Genomic DNA, 16,275 nt, shown 5'->3' on the forward strand with positions numbered 1-16,275 from the left:
TCCAGCCTTCACTAATGCCGCTCAAACTTGTGAAGGGCCTCAGGAGGCCCATACCTTCAGTAAAACTCCCTCTGCCTACTCCAGACACCACTGGTATTACCCAAATTCTTTTAGCCCTAAATTGTGTCCACTCAGTTTAGCACTTAATTGCACAGCATCTCACATCATGTTAGTGTTACTCACTCAGTCGTGTCCAACTCTTTGCAACTCCATAGACTGTTAGGCCCTCCAGGCACTTCTGTCCATGGAATTCTCCAGGCAAGAATACTGGAGTGGGTTGCCATGCCCTTCTCCAGGGGATCCTCCTGACCCAGGGATCAAACCCAGGTCTCCTGCATTGCAGACAAATTCTTTACCATTTGAGCTACCCAGAAAACACACATCATGTTAGAGGGCCTTAAAACCTGCCAGTTCTTGGTTAAACTTGACAGGTATTCTGACCCTCCCTGGAAGATCGCATGATAGGCTCCCCCGTAGGCCAATGATATTACAAATCCTTTCTTGCTAAGGAAAATGCCATTCCACCCATGGCATGACCAGTGATCAGACACAGCCTTGACCCTGACACTGATGTTCCCTTGTGTCTTATTGCTGCAGCAGGATGTGAGAACCACACTTCACACCATGCCTGAGAGTCCTAGGGACTCTTTGATCAGTAGTATGATGGGAACGTAGCTCGCATGGCAGAGCCCCTGACATCTGGGCACATGCAGGCAACCCTTGCTCATGGGCTCCTGCCACAAACCCATCAATCTAAGGCACCTGCACCCAGCACTCCAGCTTGGTTGGAGTGGGGAGGCTCAGAGCATGGCCTATAGCCTGAGAGAAGATGCTGAGTCCAGGACAGCTGGAAGGAAGTGAATTGGCCAAGACATCATGAATTTACAGCCTATGACCTGGGTGCAGAGAGAGGAGGAGCCAGCCGTACCCCACATCCAGCCTTTGGAGAGCCCAGCCTTCCTGGGTTTGGATTGAACCAGGTTTTGGCAGCTGGAGTTGGGACTGTCCTATCTCGTCCATACTGATCTCCACCAAGGAGGCCCTGAAGACACAGCTTCCTGCCTGTTTACCCACAGTCAGGATGACTCAGGTGCTCCAAGAGCTGGCCAGCCTACACAGCTGGAGTGGGAACTCGTCCTCTCCCATTTCAGGAAAGTCTTAGAGGAAAAGCAAAGCCCCTAGTCACAGAGGTTGACCTGCAAGCTGGAGTGCTGGGTTCGGGTGCCTTAGATTGATGGGTTTGTGACAGGAGCCCATGAGCAAGGGCTGCCTGCGTGTGTCCAGATGTCAGGGGCTCTGCCACGTGAGCTACGTGTCCCAGGCACGGTGCTGCACCCAGCTCTGAGGACGTAACTGGGGCAGGTCTACCCCGACTCCTCTGCCACACCAAAGACACACACACCCATCTCAGTACAGCGCTGTGCAAGAGCTCGCCTTGGCCCTGGAAGGCCCCAGAGTCCCAGATCGTTCACCGACTCATTCGTCTACACACTCAACAAATAGCTTGTGAGGATCTCTGTGAGCCAGGCTCCGAGCCCAGAACTGGAACCACAGCGTGAACAAGACCAGCTCAACTCTGCCCAGGAAGATTGCACTCCAGTGGGCAAACTCAATGAAGCAAATACTCACAAAACCATGTAATTTCAAACAGTCAACACTGTAAGAGAAGAGAGAAACCCTCTGGGAGATGTATCCAGTGGCTCTAGCCTTGGCCTGAAAGGCACCTTCCCTCAGACCGTGAGCCTTCACGGGGATGACAAGCGTGCTGTGAAAGGGGTAGTTAACATGCCTACTGTGGGAGCGTAAGAAAATATGATTCCACACAGGGCTCTTGCCTTCGGGCCAAAGGAGTTGCAGACCCGAGTGGGATGAGGGAAATCACTGCAGGGGCCTTAGTATAAAAGGCCAAGAAATCCAAGATGGAGGGTGGAGAAATGGTGGCCACCAAGGAAAATGCTAGGGCAGATCCCCGAGACCCGGGGGCATTATAGTCCTTTCCCCAGAGTGTCATAGCTGATACCCACAGGCGTATCAGTCCTGTGAGTGGGCAGGGGGCAGAGGTCCCCGGCTGGACGTAGGAGCCAGTGGAGGCCGGTCCCTATGCATGTAGGCGTCACCCTTGCATGACCTGTGATAATCTGTCATGGTGACTGGGGGGTGAGGCACTCACCGAGCCCATGTGAAGCAACCAGCCCCAGCAGAGGGTGGGACCTGATGGAGTGGCTTGATGGAGTCTAATGGGATGAATAGGCTTCGCCTCGAGCCCTGCCTTCTACCGGCGTGGCCCAGCGTGTGACAGCGTGCTCCCCGCCACTAGCTGGAATGCAACCCTGACTCATCTGGGCTCACCGTGGCATCGCCAACGAGACCTTGGACTCTGTAAACTGTCTCCACTCCGGAAGCTTGAGTCCCTCCCTTTTCACTCAGTTCCAAGGACAGGGAGGCTTGAGAGTGGAGCTTCCCAAACTGTACAGTGCATGCAGATCCTTGGGAATCTGGTTAAAATGCAGACTCCGATTCTGAAGTTCTGAGTGAGGCTGAGATTCCTTGATTCTTAACAAGTTCCCAAGGAATCACACTTTGAAGACTGGAGAACCTTAACCAGAGTGAATAAAAGTAAGCCTTCCCCTCTCCTTCATGAGAGAGTGCAGTCAGATCAACCCTCTATTACTCACCCTGAGAACTGGAATACTGATGGCACCATCGGCAACAATAAGAAAATCAGAGGTAGGAGCTATTTTAGAGGGAAATAATAAAGGTTACCTCTGGTTGAATGCCTATTGTGTTCCATGATCTTGTTTAATCTATTTGTTTGGCAATGTAGGTATTAGTAATCTCCATTAATTTCATAATGGAATTAAGGCTTGGAAAGGTGAAGTAATTTTCCCCCGGGTGTTATAGCTGGCTGCAATTTGCACCTGGTCTGTCAAATTCCAAAACCCATCTAATGCTACAATGACATGTTTCCTTGTTTTGGTGGGTAAGGAATTAGGATTGGATTCAGTTCAGTGGTTCCCAACCTTGCCTTCATGTTAGAATCATCAGGAGGACTTTTAAAACTCCCCCACCCCACACCAATGAGATCAGACTCTCTAGCCACTGTCACCACTTTTTAGAAGCCCCTCGGGTAACTCCAATGTGCAGACAAGACTGAGAATCACTGAGCTAGTCCAATTCCTCTTTGAGTAAGTGAGGCAACTGAAAAGGGATGGATGAAGTGCCAATCTTGTCAGAAGTAGCACCTCTCAGTTCCTGCTCTAGGACTCTTTCTAATAAGCCAGCTAAACAAAAATTCCATAGTGGGATGGAGTAGGGCAGGAGTAGAAGCAGGATGGAGGTTCTTGGCAAGAGAAAAGACATAGAGAAGAGTGAGAGTTTCAGTGAACAGGGGACATTTCATATTTAAGAGCTGAGGAAAAGATTCAGAAAGCTAGAAAAGCTCACACACACACACCAAAAAATCCTTGAAATTAGAACATCTAATTCATCTATGAGTCCTCCCGTACTTAGCATACATTGGGCAATTGGATGGATGAGTGAATGGATGCAACAAGAAGGACAAGGGGGGTCCAATGGACAAGAAAGTCTAGAAGTCCAGTGGAGTAGAGAAGTGGGAGTCTCACTGAAACTGAGGAAAGGGAGGGCTTCCCTGGTGGCTCAGTCGGTAAAGAAACTGCCTGCAGTGCGGGAGACCTGGGTTCGATCCCTTGGTCGGGAAGATCCCTTGGAGGAGGGCATGGCAACCCACTCCAGTATTCTTGCCTGGAGAATCCCATGGACAGAGGAGCCTGGCAGCTACAGTCCATGGGGTCGCAAAGAGTCGGACATGACTGAGCGACTAAGCACATAATTATGGGAGAAAGGACTTCAGCTGGGATGAACTACCAACCTCAGGGTAAATGGTCACCATCAGGAAACCTTGTTTGGGGATTTTATTTTTATAACTGGGATTATTTTTTAATGATAGGATGAAATACATCAAGTGGAAAAATAAATGGAGTAATGTGTTTGAAGCAAAAGGGACTTGAGGATTTTTTAGGAACTTCAGTGCTTCATCTCTTGCCCTAATCAAGACAAAAGGCTGAGGCTGCCCACGAGCTCCACAAATAAGAAATCTCAGATTCTACACTGAGCAAAGCTCGGGGTCCTCCACCAGACCCCAGGGCTGCCTTTGGGTAACTTTTTCTCCCTTCAAGATAGTAACAGATATTGATTTTTAATTTATTTATTTGGCTGTGCCAGCTCTTAATCTTGGTATGTGGGATCTAGTTCCCTGACCAGGGATTGAACCCAGGGCCCCCTACACTGGGAGAGTGGAGTCTTAGCTACTGGATCACCAAGGATGTCCCATCTAATGGATATCAATTTAAAACTAGTTTCTCCTTGTAAGTTATGGGGCATGAAAAACTATTGAGAAATTGGTTGTCAGGTTTAGTAGACTCAGCAGTAGACTCTGAGATTCTGTAAACCCTAGATTCTGCAAAACCATGAGCCATGAGGAGCCAAAACTCAGAATGATGTTGGGTATTAAGAGTTGGGGGGATATTGTTTTGCTCATCACTTACCAGTATGTTTGATTAAATTTCTTACTGGACTTTTCCCCCTCATCATCAACCTCATATGTGAATTCAATCATGAGCCCATGGACCCTAGTCTTCAAAAATGGCATCCCTTGAGCTGTGTCCTAGGCACTGTTCTGTAAGGAAGGACTATTTCTAATCCACGCACTCTCCACTGGCCCACCTTGTGACCTCAGCTGACAGCTGGGTATAGCTGGCCAGTGCATTTGGGGACCAGGGAGCTTAATCCACCTACTCAGGCCTCTCTTAAACCTACTTATAAATTCTGTGACTTCACTCACATCACATCCCAACCACCTAGGCCATATGACATAATTAAATATTAATAGCACTCCAGTCACATATGTCCCTTGATCCAGGTGTTGGGAGAAAATAAGCAACAACTTGAGCTGAAAGGGAAAAGGACTGTTGACAAGGGAAGTGGATAAAACAGTGGAAAATCTGTTCTTCTCTGTCTGTACCATACTTCTTCCCTCATCAATATTCCTCCCAAACTCAGAGCTGCCCCTTACTTGGGAGAAGCTACCACCAGCTCCCAGAAGCTGAGCTCTACCCTGGTTTCTTCCATTTAGAATCAAAGTGAAACACACAAAGTAATTTCTCCAACTAAGTATAATAACAAGGAATTCCCTGGCAGTCCAGTGGTTAGGGGGGCTTCCCTGGTGGTGCTAGTGGTAAAGAAACTGCTCGCCAATGCAGGTAGAACAGATGTGGGTTTGAACCTTGGGTTGGGAAGATCACCGGGAGGAGGGCACGGCAGCCCACTCCACTGTTCTTGTCTGGAGAATCCCATGGACAGAGGAGCCTGGCAGACTGTGGTCCATAGGGTCGCAAAGAGTCAGCTGTGATTGAAGTGACTTAGCACTCACTTATGCCAGTGGTTAGGACTCCATGCTTTCACTGCTGAGGGCACAGTTTCAATCTTGGTCAGGGAACCAAGAAAAGGAAAACAACAGTGTTGAAAATTGCCATATTTTATTTTAAAAACAAGGATGTGTGATTAATTGTGAATCCTTCTAGTTCTATCACTACTTTTGCATTGTAATGTTAAATACTCAAATAATTTTTTAATTCAAATAGCTTTCTGCAGAGGATAATGGTGCTATAAACCTAAACAGCATATTAAAAAGCAGAGACATTACTTTGCCAACAAAGATTCATATAGTCAGAGCTATGGTTTTTCCAGTTATCATGCATGGATGTGAGAGTTGGACTATAAAGAAAGCTGAGCGCAGAAGAATTGATGCTTTTGAACTGTGGTGTTGGAGAAGACTCTTGAGAGTCCCTTGGACTGCAAGGAGATCCAACTAGTCCATCCTAAAGGAAATCAGTCCTGAATATTCATTGGAAGGACTGATGCTGAAGCTGAAACTCCAATACTTTGGCCACCTGATGCAAAGAATTGGCTCATTTGAAAAGACCCTGATGCTGGGAAAGATTGGAGGCAGGAGAAGGGGACGACAGAGGGTGAAATGGTTGGATGGCGTCACAGACTCAATGGACATGAGTTTGAGCAAGCTCTGGGATTTGGTGATGGACAGGGAAGCCTGGCACAAAGAGTCGGACATGACTGAGTGACTGAACTGAACTGACTGAAGGCTTAGTTGATTTTTTTAAGTTCTAATAAGAGATGTGGATTAAAAAATACAGAAGTATTTCTCCACCAGGTTTAATTTTGGTTTTGAATAAAACATGAACTCAAGTTTTTTCTTTAACAACAGGACAATCTCAGAGGTGCATGAAAATTCTCCCCATGTCTGTCATACTATCCCAGCACAACTGCATTTCCTATGCCAACATTATTATAGGATTACTCAGGCTCTGATACAAATCTGTGGCCAGTGGAATATGACTTATGCTATGACAGCTCAATTTACCAGTTCAAGAGATTGAGGGTGCAGTGTGGTCCAACTTTAAGCCAACTGATCAGACAGGTGGTTGAATCGTGTGCCCTCAAGGTCCCTCTGCCTTTGGCCCCCACCCCAGCCTTGACAGGTGCCAACAGCAGGAATAGAAGAGACAAGAGGAATGGGAGGAGGGATGAGGGCTAAGAGACTCAGAATCCTTCTCTAAATCTTGGCAGCCAGTGGGTGAGAGGTAGTGGATAATAATAGAAAGCAATCAGGCTGAGCGGCAACACCATATAGCCAGCAGACACTAAGCCTCCAGTTAGGGCAACTGTGAGGAGCCTGAGCCAGCTGCCACCTCCTCGGCTCCGGAGAGCAGCCTTACTTTAGCATATCTATCCAGTCGTTGCAACTTCTTGACTACACAAATGCCAGCTCTCTCCTCAAGGCTCCCTAGGGAGTAGCACCCATCCCAGTGCCTGGCTGGGAGTGGACCTCAGTCCATCCTACCCACCCCCAGTGGCTGATGTCTTTGCCAAGAGCCCACTGGCTCAGAGAGCTTCATTGGCAATGCTGGGGGTCAGGCCATCCCCCTTCTCTTCTTGGCCAATATCTTTAATAGTCAGGAGGCAATCTGATGATTATAAATCACTCTCAAGAGATGGTCAGGGAGACAGGGCCATGCCAGTCCCCAACCCTCATTTTCCCCAACACTCCAGTCCCTTCTTTCTACCTGATCTAAAGAGATTGAAACTACTGTCCTCCAACCCTTTTCCCTACTGTCCCTCTTTGGGAAAGTATTATTTTTTTTAATTATGAAGAAAAAAAAGCACCAGCAGGGTCACTGCTCACAAGTAAGGCCACTACATGCAAAGGCACCCCAGCATTCCTTTCATCAGAACATTTTACTGCCTTCTATAGGAGTTTTGTTGCAGAAAATACATAAAGGTCTTGAATGCTAGTGGTGCCCCTTTTGACTCGGTGCATTTGCGCAGTGCATTACCTTAGGTGCTGGCTGAGGATACCAGAGGAGCTACATGATGCTCCTGACACTAGCCTGAGTTTGAGAGCTGGAAAGAAAGTGACGCATGGACAGAAGGGATCTGATAAAAGTCATAGGTAGATCCCCATGAGGTTTTCTCATGCTTCTGCTGTGTGCAGGACAAACAACCAGATATTCAGTGGAGCTGAATAGTTGCACAACAGCATTGTTTAAGAGCAAAAATGTAGGCACCTCGGTGCCTCCAGCCATCACCCATCCCCAAGCTTCCCTGGCCAGGACAGGCAGTGCAGCGGGTAGAAATTGTGCACTTTATGCCACTTGGCTCCATGTCTCAGGAATTCTTACCACAAAGGGTCCCCTTGAATGGCATTCTGGGTCAGTGGGGGGTCTGGCTCTTGTCTGGAGCCTATTTGTCCGACTGTTTACCAAACCAAACACTGTGGGCCCAGAACACAGTGCAGAGGGATTTTCTGTGCTCAGTTTGTGGTCTTTGCTTCTCTGTGCGGCGGGTGTGGGGGGAGGGGGGCGGTGGGGAGGGGGTGGTGCTGGTCGGCAGGATAGGAAGAGAAGTCTGTCTGCTTTTTCTTTAGCACTTTCTCTCCCATCTAGAAAGGCCCTGCTCTGGATTCAGAAGAGCCCTCTGCCGGTTCCTCTTCTGCAGAATTCCTGTGTAGACCCTGCCCCCTGATACCTGTGGTGCATATTATCTGTAATGTCAAATTGCTTGTTGATAAATCAACATCCAGCAGCAACCAAAATGACATAGTGCTGGGATAATTTCTGGGTCAAAAAAAGACATTTTTTAAAATACCTAAAAATGTAAGACATGCTAGGAAAATAGTTAAATTGTGTCATTAACCATAGTTTTTGTTCTTCCTTCTTCTCCATTTCCTCATCTAGCTCTTATTTCCTCTCACGTCTATTTTTATAAACTTCCTCAAAAGCTTTCTGGAAAGAAAGAGATCTGATATCAATAAAAAAAAAAAAAAAAGAATTACTAGTATTCTCCAGCCCAGGTGGGACTGCACACCATAGAATATATTTTTAAAATAAAAGACAATAGCAGAGCTGTCACAGGGCTGGGCGGGGAGCGGTGACCACTGTGAGAGGAACATGGACATACCTGTGTTCAGCTCCCAGGAGCGCAGTGCGGACGGGCAGAGGGAAGAGAGCTGGGTGTGGACACTTGCACAAGGTGGGCAGGGAGAGAAGGAGCCTCCAGGGGCAGAAACTCGGTGGAGAAAGTCAAAGAGGATTGAGGTGGACAGAGGGTCACAGGACCAGGAGAGGAGGGGCTCGGCGAGGAGAGGCCTAGGTGGGACTTGGGAAGGGAAACAACATCGGTGCCCAAACACTCAATAAATGATACCAGGAGGGGCTGAGAAGAAGTCATGAAACTGTGAAATCAGGGCTGTTTGAAAGTACCTGGGGCTTCCCAGGTGGCTCAGTGGTAAAGAATCCACCTGCCAATGCAGGAGACGCGGGTTCGACCCCTGGGTTCTGGAGCTTCTGGAGAAGGAAATGGCAACCCGCTCCAGTATTCTTGTCTAGAAAATTCCATGGACAAAGGAGCCTGATAGGCAACAGTCCATGGGGTCGTAAGGAGTCAGACAGGACTGAGCAACTGAGCGCACGTGCAGAAGCCCCGAGGAACCTCTGTACGCACTTGTTACTGGGCGCCCGGTTATCCTTCTAACAGGAACCTCTGTACGCACTTGTTACTGGGCGCCCGGTTATCCTTCTAACAGGAACCTCTGTATGCACTTGTTACTGGGCGCCCGGTTATCCTTCTAACATCCAGTGCAGGATTCTCTCCAAAGCCACAGCCACCCGGCAAGACCCTGGCATCTTGGGGGTCTTGCAGTGAGAGAACATGGCTGCCGCCTGCCCACCTCATGGTTCTTGCTGAAAAGTTGTCTCTGCGCTCATAACTACACCCCTTCAGATGTCAGAGCCAAGAAGCCTTTTCTCCTGGTTTAGGCTGGGAACAGGGACCCTTTCAGGAATCCTCAAGGATAAACCAACCCAGACTGAGAAGGGCAGATATTGGAATGGTGCCACTTCCATGCATCAGGTACAGAGATTTACAAACGCGGTTGCAAAACTTCATCACAGCCTTACAAAGGAGTCAACTTATTCAATTTTACAGTGAGAAACCTGAGGGCCAGACATGGTGACGCACCTCAGGGCACACGGGGACGAAGCCAGGATTCAAACTCAGGTCTGCCTGACTGGGAATCCCATGTGCTTTGTTCTACCTAGTCAGACCGTACAGCACGGCTGTGTTTTGTAACCAGCATTTAAGGTGTGCCTTTTCAAGGACCAGGGGAGAGGGCAGGGAGGAAAGGTGGGGAGGAGTTGGTTCCACAAGAAGACTTCAGACTCAGTAAACACCCTCCACCCCTGACCAGCCCACTCAGGCCACTGAGGCAGCAGGCGGTCTAGGTGCCGAGTGGAGCTGGCTTCAGGCTGAGGTCTAGAGATACATGTTGATGCTTGAGTTCATTAAGGTAATTAGTGAATTGAAGAAAAGCAACTAATGGGCAGAAGCTGGAAATACTGGATGATGCTAGGGTACAAAGCACGAACCTTGATGTTAAACCGGACAAGTGATTTAAATTCTGTGAGCCTGTTTGTGTTAGCTATTCAGTCACGTCCGACCCTTTGTGATGCCACAGACTGTGGCCCACCAGGCTCCTCTGTCCATGGAATTCTCTAGGCAAGAATACTGGAGTGGGTAAGCCATTCCCTTCTCCAGGGGACCTTCCCAACCCAGGGTTGGAACACAGGTCTCTTGCATTGCAGGCAGATTCTGTTTGCTCCTCTGCAAACTGGGAATAATGGCATTAACCTCATAGGACTTTTGTGATGGTTAAATGACTGACGCAGATCCAGTGCTCAGCTCAGTGCCCAGCACACAGAGTGCATGCCCAGCCATTTGTCCAATTCCAATACGTACTGTAACTATCACTGTTACTGTTATTATCACCGTCAGGGATGGTAGTCCATTTGCATAAAGAGCTCACAGATACACTAGTGTGATTCCTTTCGCTCCTATGCCAGGCTCTCAGTCTATCCTCTTATGATTCATTTTTCCCCTTCAGCGTAACCCGAGGAATCTTTACCAGGCAGAAAATGTTGGCAGGAGATTTGCCTGAACCTCAAAATTCTGGCCATGAACTTGGGTTTGTAGTTTTTCTCCCAGGCCCCAGATACACACATTGAGCCTCTGGGGACACTGGGAGGGAGGGAATCCCCAGGAAAGCAAGGAGGCTGTGGTTTGGCTGGTGTCCAGCGGGTGGAGCCAGAGAGTTACTGGCGGCCTCCCTGACAAGGGCTATCAGCTCCTCCAGGCAGGCAGGAGGCCCCACGGACACCTGCACAGCTTTCTGTGGGGTTTTCATTTTTCAAAATTGTGTGCACGACTGAGCGGCTTCACTTTCTCTTTTCACTTTCATGCATTGGAGAAGGAAATGGCAACCCACTCCAGTGTTCTTGCCTGGAGAATCCCAGGGACAGGGGAGCCTGGTGGGCCACAGTCTGTGGCATCACAAAGGGTCGGACGTGACTGAATAGCTAACACAAACAGGCTCACAGAATTTAAATCACTTGTCCGGTTTAACATCAAGGTTCGTGCTTTGTACCCTAGCATCATCCAGTATTTCCAGCTTCTGCCCATTAGTTGCTTTTCTTCAGAGTTGGACACGACTGAAGCAACTTAGCAGCAGCAGCAGAAGCATTCTACAGTTCACCTCACTTCTGTTTGTGATCTCAAAACAGGCCACAAAATTGAAATTTAAGGGAAAAAATGAAGAAGAAAGGGATTTTTCTCTTGAATTTTAGATATATCTGCTATAGAATGTTTGCCTCCTGACTTTTAAAGGCAGCAGAGTTTGTCCTGGGATTCTCACCTGGAAAGAAGGGCATTCCAGGCCAACATTTATATTTTTGTTTCCCTCCTCACTGGGGAAAAGGGCAGGTTGGTTTCCAGAAAACACTCTGTGGACCCGGGTTCTCCCCACACTCACCCCACACCCCATGGAACTTTCCTGGATTCCTACACCTGAGCAGAAACCACGTCAAGTCTAAGAGAACATTCCACCTGGGAGCTACCACTTAAACTTTAAAGTCTGCCGCACAGCAACCTGTCTCTATGTTTTCAGTTGAAGTGACACTCTGTTGATCCTTTTCAGTTACACGTCTTCCCCAGAACAACCCAGGGTGAGGGTAGGCTCCAGAGGAAACTGCAAGGGGAAGACAACCATGAGCTCAAGCAGGATTGCTGCTGGACAAAGACCTGGGAAGCCCCAGAAACGATGGCAAAGTTGCTGGCACCAAGTCAAGAACAGGGACAGACAGACAGAAGGTACAGGACAGGGGGCCCGCTCCTCGGCAGTGCTTTGGCCCTGTGCCTAGAGTGGGAGGAGACAGCCAGATGCACAGATAAGCAGAGTGGGTCCTGAGTGTAAAAGCTCTGGGTCCCTCCCCCAGCACCCTCCTCCTAAGCACCTCCCTTTTAATAGAGCCCAGCAGGGCTTTATCAGCCAGTGCCTTCTGCCCGGGAAGCCAGCTGCTATGTGAGTACTCCCCTGTGTCTGTTCATTTGCAACTGTTAATAGTGGGAGGGCTGTCGCCTTAGACCTCTCTAATTTTTCTCTTTTTAATGGAGATATATGTTCCAGATGATTGGAACTGAGTAAAAGCACAAAATTAGAATTCTGGTAGACTAGCAAACCATTTACCCAAATCACAGGCTTCTTCCTGGATGCTTGAAAGCTGTCTTGGTTCATAGTTTCTGCAGCAGGGTGGATCGGCACCAGAGCTCCGCGTGCAAGAGGGTTTCAGCGAGGAGTCCACTTGAGGTGCTCACCGACGCTGCATAGGAGTTTGAGGCTGTGTTCTTGAAATAAGTAAAATTGGAGATCTATCAATACGACTGAAAAAAAAAAAAAGTGGGTATTGGGAATGGCCCTTTCCAAGTACAGTTTTCCAGATCACCCTGCATGTACCATCATGCTGGAGGGAGGACACTGGAACACGCTTTGGGAGAACGAGTCCCACTGCAAGCACAAATTTGGCAACTTCTTTTCAACTACATTTTCTGTTGTGGAATTCAGACCTCAAGGCTTCAAAGGGAGTGTGTTCCAAGGAGAGTGTTTTAAGCAAGAGACAGGATACCTGACAGCATTTTCTGTTTCTCATCACAGGTTTAGAGAAGGCTGAGCACTTCCCACAGCTTAGATTCAAAAACTGCCTAACATAACGAGTTCTGTAAGTATCACATAAATGTCAATGCTGAAGTCTCCTAATTATGATAGAGCATGAATGTTTATATGCTTTCTTCCATATCTATGTCCAAAACTTTGCATTATTTTTAAAACGGATACTTGAAGCATAGAAGTTAAAGACTCTCCGAGCTCTCTAATTATACAAATTTCTAATATATGCTGACAATAGAATGAGTTGTATTTCCTATAAGAAGTGTTGTTAAACTGAAATCTTGATATTTCAGAATGATGAGTCCTGCTTTGTGGCACTAAGTGATCTGTGCTATCAAAAGTGCTTTCTGACTTCTATTGTAAGCTCACTGGGTGTAGCTTCTAGAATATTCTCGGGATATTAACCTCAACACACAGAGGCCTTGTTGTGGATATGTCTGTGACACAAGGGAGTGAGGCTTACTTGGGGGCATGGTGAGATGTTTGTTTGTCAGAAGAGTCACTGCTTCTGGCAAGGACACAGGGTGAAACAACCTTTGCTGTTGTTCAACACCCCCCTCCCCAGGGTTACGTCAGGGAGGCCATGAAGACAGACTGTGTCCACTATGTTACTGAGCCCTAACACCCGCTTGGGGACATCAGTATGTATGGTTCCAGCCTGGAAGACAAAGAACCACCAGGGCTTACCTGTTCTGTAAGGCTGTCCTGCTGAGTGAATATGGATGGTCCAAATTTTGGAGTCCAGTTTTTTCCTCTATAAAATGAAGGCTTGAACTATATGCTCTCCCAACTTCTTCTCTCTCTTGGCTCTTAGAAAATATCGATGTTGAGCTCAAGGATGTCATTTTCCCAGACATGAGTGATTTTGGTGCTGGGGAAACATGACAGGGGAATGTGACAGTCCTGCCTGTCTCTTTTCTTTTTCTTTCCTTCTTTCTTTCTTTTGTTTTTTAAACTAAATATGAGAGCCCTATTATTGGGTTTCTTAACGTTGCTCTTTGTCAAACAAAACTATGCATAATGCAACCCACCTGTTTGGTGTTAGCCAGATTGATTAACCATGGATAAATGTACATACACACACACACAACTTTTTCCACAGACCTGTCAGTAAAGTTTTCCACAACTATGGATTTTTCTGAAACATTCTAGCAGAGTGTTAAGTTTTCAGATTTCAAACCAAGCCAGTGGAAGAAAGTAATTAAAGAGGAAGAAAAAAATAAATACCAAACATATGACTTTTCTGGAACTTCTAAAGGAAGAATGCTATCCTTGGATATAATGGAAGTTTTTTTTCTATTTTTTTTTAAGGGAAACAAAAGGTTGTCACACCTGTTGAATATAACTATGAATTGTTTGTTATTAACAAGGTGATGTCTGATTTTTACCAATTCTTATTCAGATAGAAGGAAAATAATGCCATTTAGCAGTCTCTTAGACTGGGGTTTTGCTGTGCAAGTGTGGCTAGCTAGCATCTTATTACAGAAAATAGAACCCATACCAGGGCTTCTTCTCACGTTTGTAAAGATCAAGGCTGAAGGAAATTGTGGCTCCATCCCCGAGATGGAGCCCTAAGAGTTCACCTGAAGTGTTTCAGAGCCCAAAGCCCACCACGCCCTCTGGAACAGGCTTCAGACCTGTCGGCTTCCTGCCAGTGGAGAAACACAGGAGCACAAGATCCATACGTGGGTCGCGGTGCAGGATGGCTTGCCAGTTTTTTCTTCTGTTTTAAGCGAAGTAAAATGAACATTCGGTGTCTACAGTCAGCTCATCGTCTCTGCTGATGGAGCTCTAGCCGATGAAGAAGTCTGCCTTCTTTGTTGAGGTCTTCTCTCCCCAGGAACCCCCTAGGAGAGTTCTACCCTGCATTTCACATCACAGGCAGGGCACGATTTCTGCTGATTCATGTATTTTTGCCCTTTGTCGTATATGGAAAGAAAGGAAGGATGAGTGGACGGTCTTTGATTGGCGCTGCTGGTGATGCCTATCCTGGTCCTCTTTGGAGGGGCCCTTTTGGAAAAAAATCTGGTGAGGCAGCGCACAGAGTCTTCCCCTGGATAAACTTGGCCGTGGTCCAGGGGCCAGAAGAACAGGTATGCTACCTTCGTACAGCTTCTGTCTCTGTGACTCTGCTGAGTCTTTTCTGAACCGAGCCTGGGAAGTGGGGTCCTCATGCTCTGCTGAGCGGTGCAGCTTGGCCTGAGCCTGATGCACAGGGGTCTTGGTCTAGAAACTCACACGACACTCGTCTTGGTTTAGATGTTGGACCTTTGTGCTGCAGAGTTCGGACAACTATGGAAAAGCTAGGAAAAAAGCATTCTGGGGATTTTTATTTATCTTGCTTCTATTTTATAGAGTTCATTCCTTACATTTTCTTGTCCTGTCTTTTCAGGTGAAATTTAATGACCTACTTAGATTTGAGAAGTTTGAACTTAGTTCCTGCTTCATCACCTTGTATTGCCTACCCAATTAGGATATGTGGACTTTTAAAGTTCCCTATAGAAACACAAAGAGTGTAGCATGATTACATCCTAGGGTGAACTACAACTGTTACTGGTTTCTCACGACCAGTTCTCATGCCTGAGTTCTGGAACGACTAATCAGGATTCCCAGAGCTCTATAGTGTTCACTTCAGAATAAATGATTCCCTGGGGAATCAACTCATGAGAAGATCTATCCCTCTATTACACGGTAGCCCTACCACCCACCCCCATATATGGATACTAGAAAGACAAAGCATAGCAAGTCTTCTGTATGCTGGGCTGAAGATTCAGATCAATGGTTCAATCTTTACCCAACTTTGGGTGTCTGGGCAGGGAACTCTGGCCAGTCAGGTTCTCAATCGTGTCTGGCCAGTTAGAATATCAGGTTTTGTATCTGTATCTCCAAAATCTCTGAGGTGATGATGTATTGAAAACCCTCTAAAATAAATAAATAAATGCTGGGAATTTTGAGAACACGAATTTGTCCACCCTGGGATAACCCCTGTATCTACTTGCTTCTGTACTTAATGGAAAATGCCCACTTTAATCTTTTCATTCAGTGCTGCCTCTGTAGAGCTGGATCTACCCAGTTGCAGAAACTCAAGGCAGTTTCTTGTCAATGTCTGGACTGGAGCCTGATGCCTCTCATAGGATGTGTGACTTTGAGAACGGGGTCACGATAGCTAAGGAAAGGGCTTACCAAGCAATACCTTTAGTTACGATGTTTAAAGAGAGATAAATGAAAATAAATGATAGCTATCAGTTAGATTATGAAATAAAACCCAAATTTTTCATAATTTCTTAACAATTCAAAAGGTTTTCATTGTTTAACTTCAGGCCAGCTGAGCTCCACATAGACTTAGATTTGGTTCCTGTCCTCCAGCAGTTTTTAGTTTAAGAATCTCTTAATGCCAAGCTTCATTGGAAGTCTCACAAATGCTGGTTTCTATCACTATTTTGCCAAACCAAAATGACCTTGGTCTAGAATGCATTGCATAAACAGCCTCTACTTTGTGGAATTGCTGGCCATCGTTTAAAAGCAGAATGGTTATCTGGCAGTGAATTAATACAATTGAAGTACAATCTTGACTCAATAAAAAATGAGTTACATGGATTTTTGTACTGGGATTAATAGAAGCCAAA

At 46.8% G+C, this 16,275-nt stretch overlaps 1 protein-coding gene across 9 annotated transcripts in view; it reads left to right on the forward strand.

Annotated features, from left to right (window-relative positions):
• The window catches only part of SLC14A1 (solute carrier family 14 member 1 (Kidd blood group)), a 55,013-nt gene that overhangs the window by 20,144 nt on the left and 18,594 nt on the right, over positions 1-16,275 (forward strand). For 2 of the 9 annotated variants that reach the window (XM_070778981.1, XM_019987020.2), the window contains 2 exons: positions 12,638-12,701; positions 14,587-14,742. The exons of 1 other annotated variant lie outside the window; for it this stretch is intronic. In XM_070778981.1, the coding sequence (XP_070635082.1) occupies positions 14,596-14,742 (147 nt within the window). In that variant the 5' untranslated portion in view covers positions 12,638-12,701; positions 14,587-14,595. Of the gene's footprint in view, positions 1-11,150; positions 12,008-12,637; positions 12,702-14,586; positions 14,743-16,275 lie in introns of those variants that run through there. 6 more of the 9 variants (XM_070778984.1, XM_070778983.1, XM_070778980.1 and 3 more) reach the window with 5 other exon arrangements.

The sequence above is a fragment of the Bos indicus genome, chromosome 24, assembly GCF_029378745.1.
Source record: "Bos indicus isolate NIAB-ARS_2022 breed Sahiwal x Tharparkar chromosome 24, NIAB-ARS_B.indTharparkar_mat_pri_1.0, whole genome shotgun sequence".
Lineage (NCBI taxonomy): Eukaryota > Metazoa > Chordata > Mammalia > Artiodactyla > Bovidae > Bos > Bos indicus.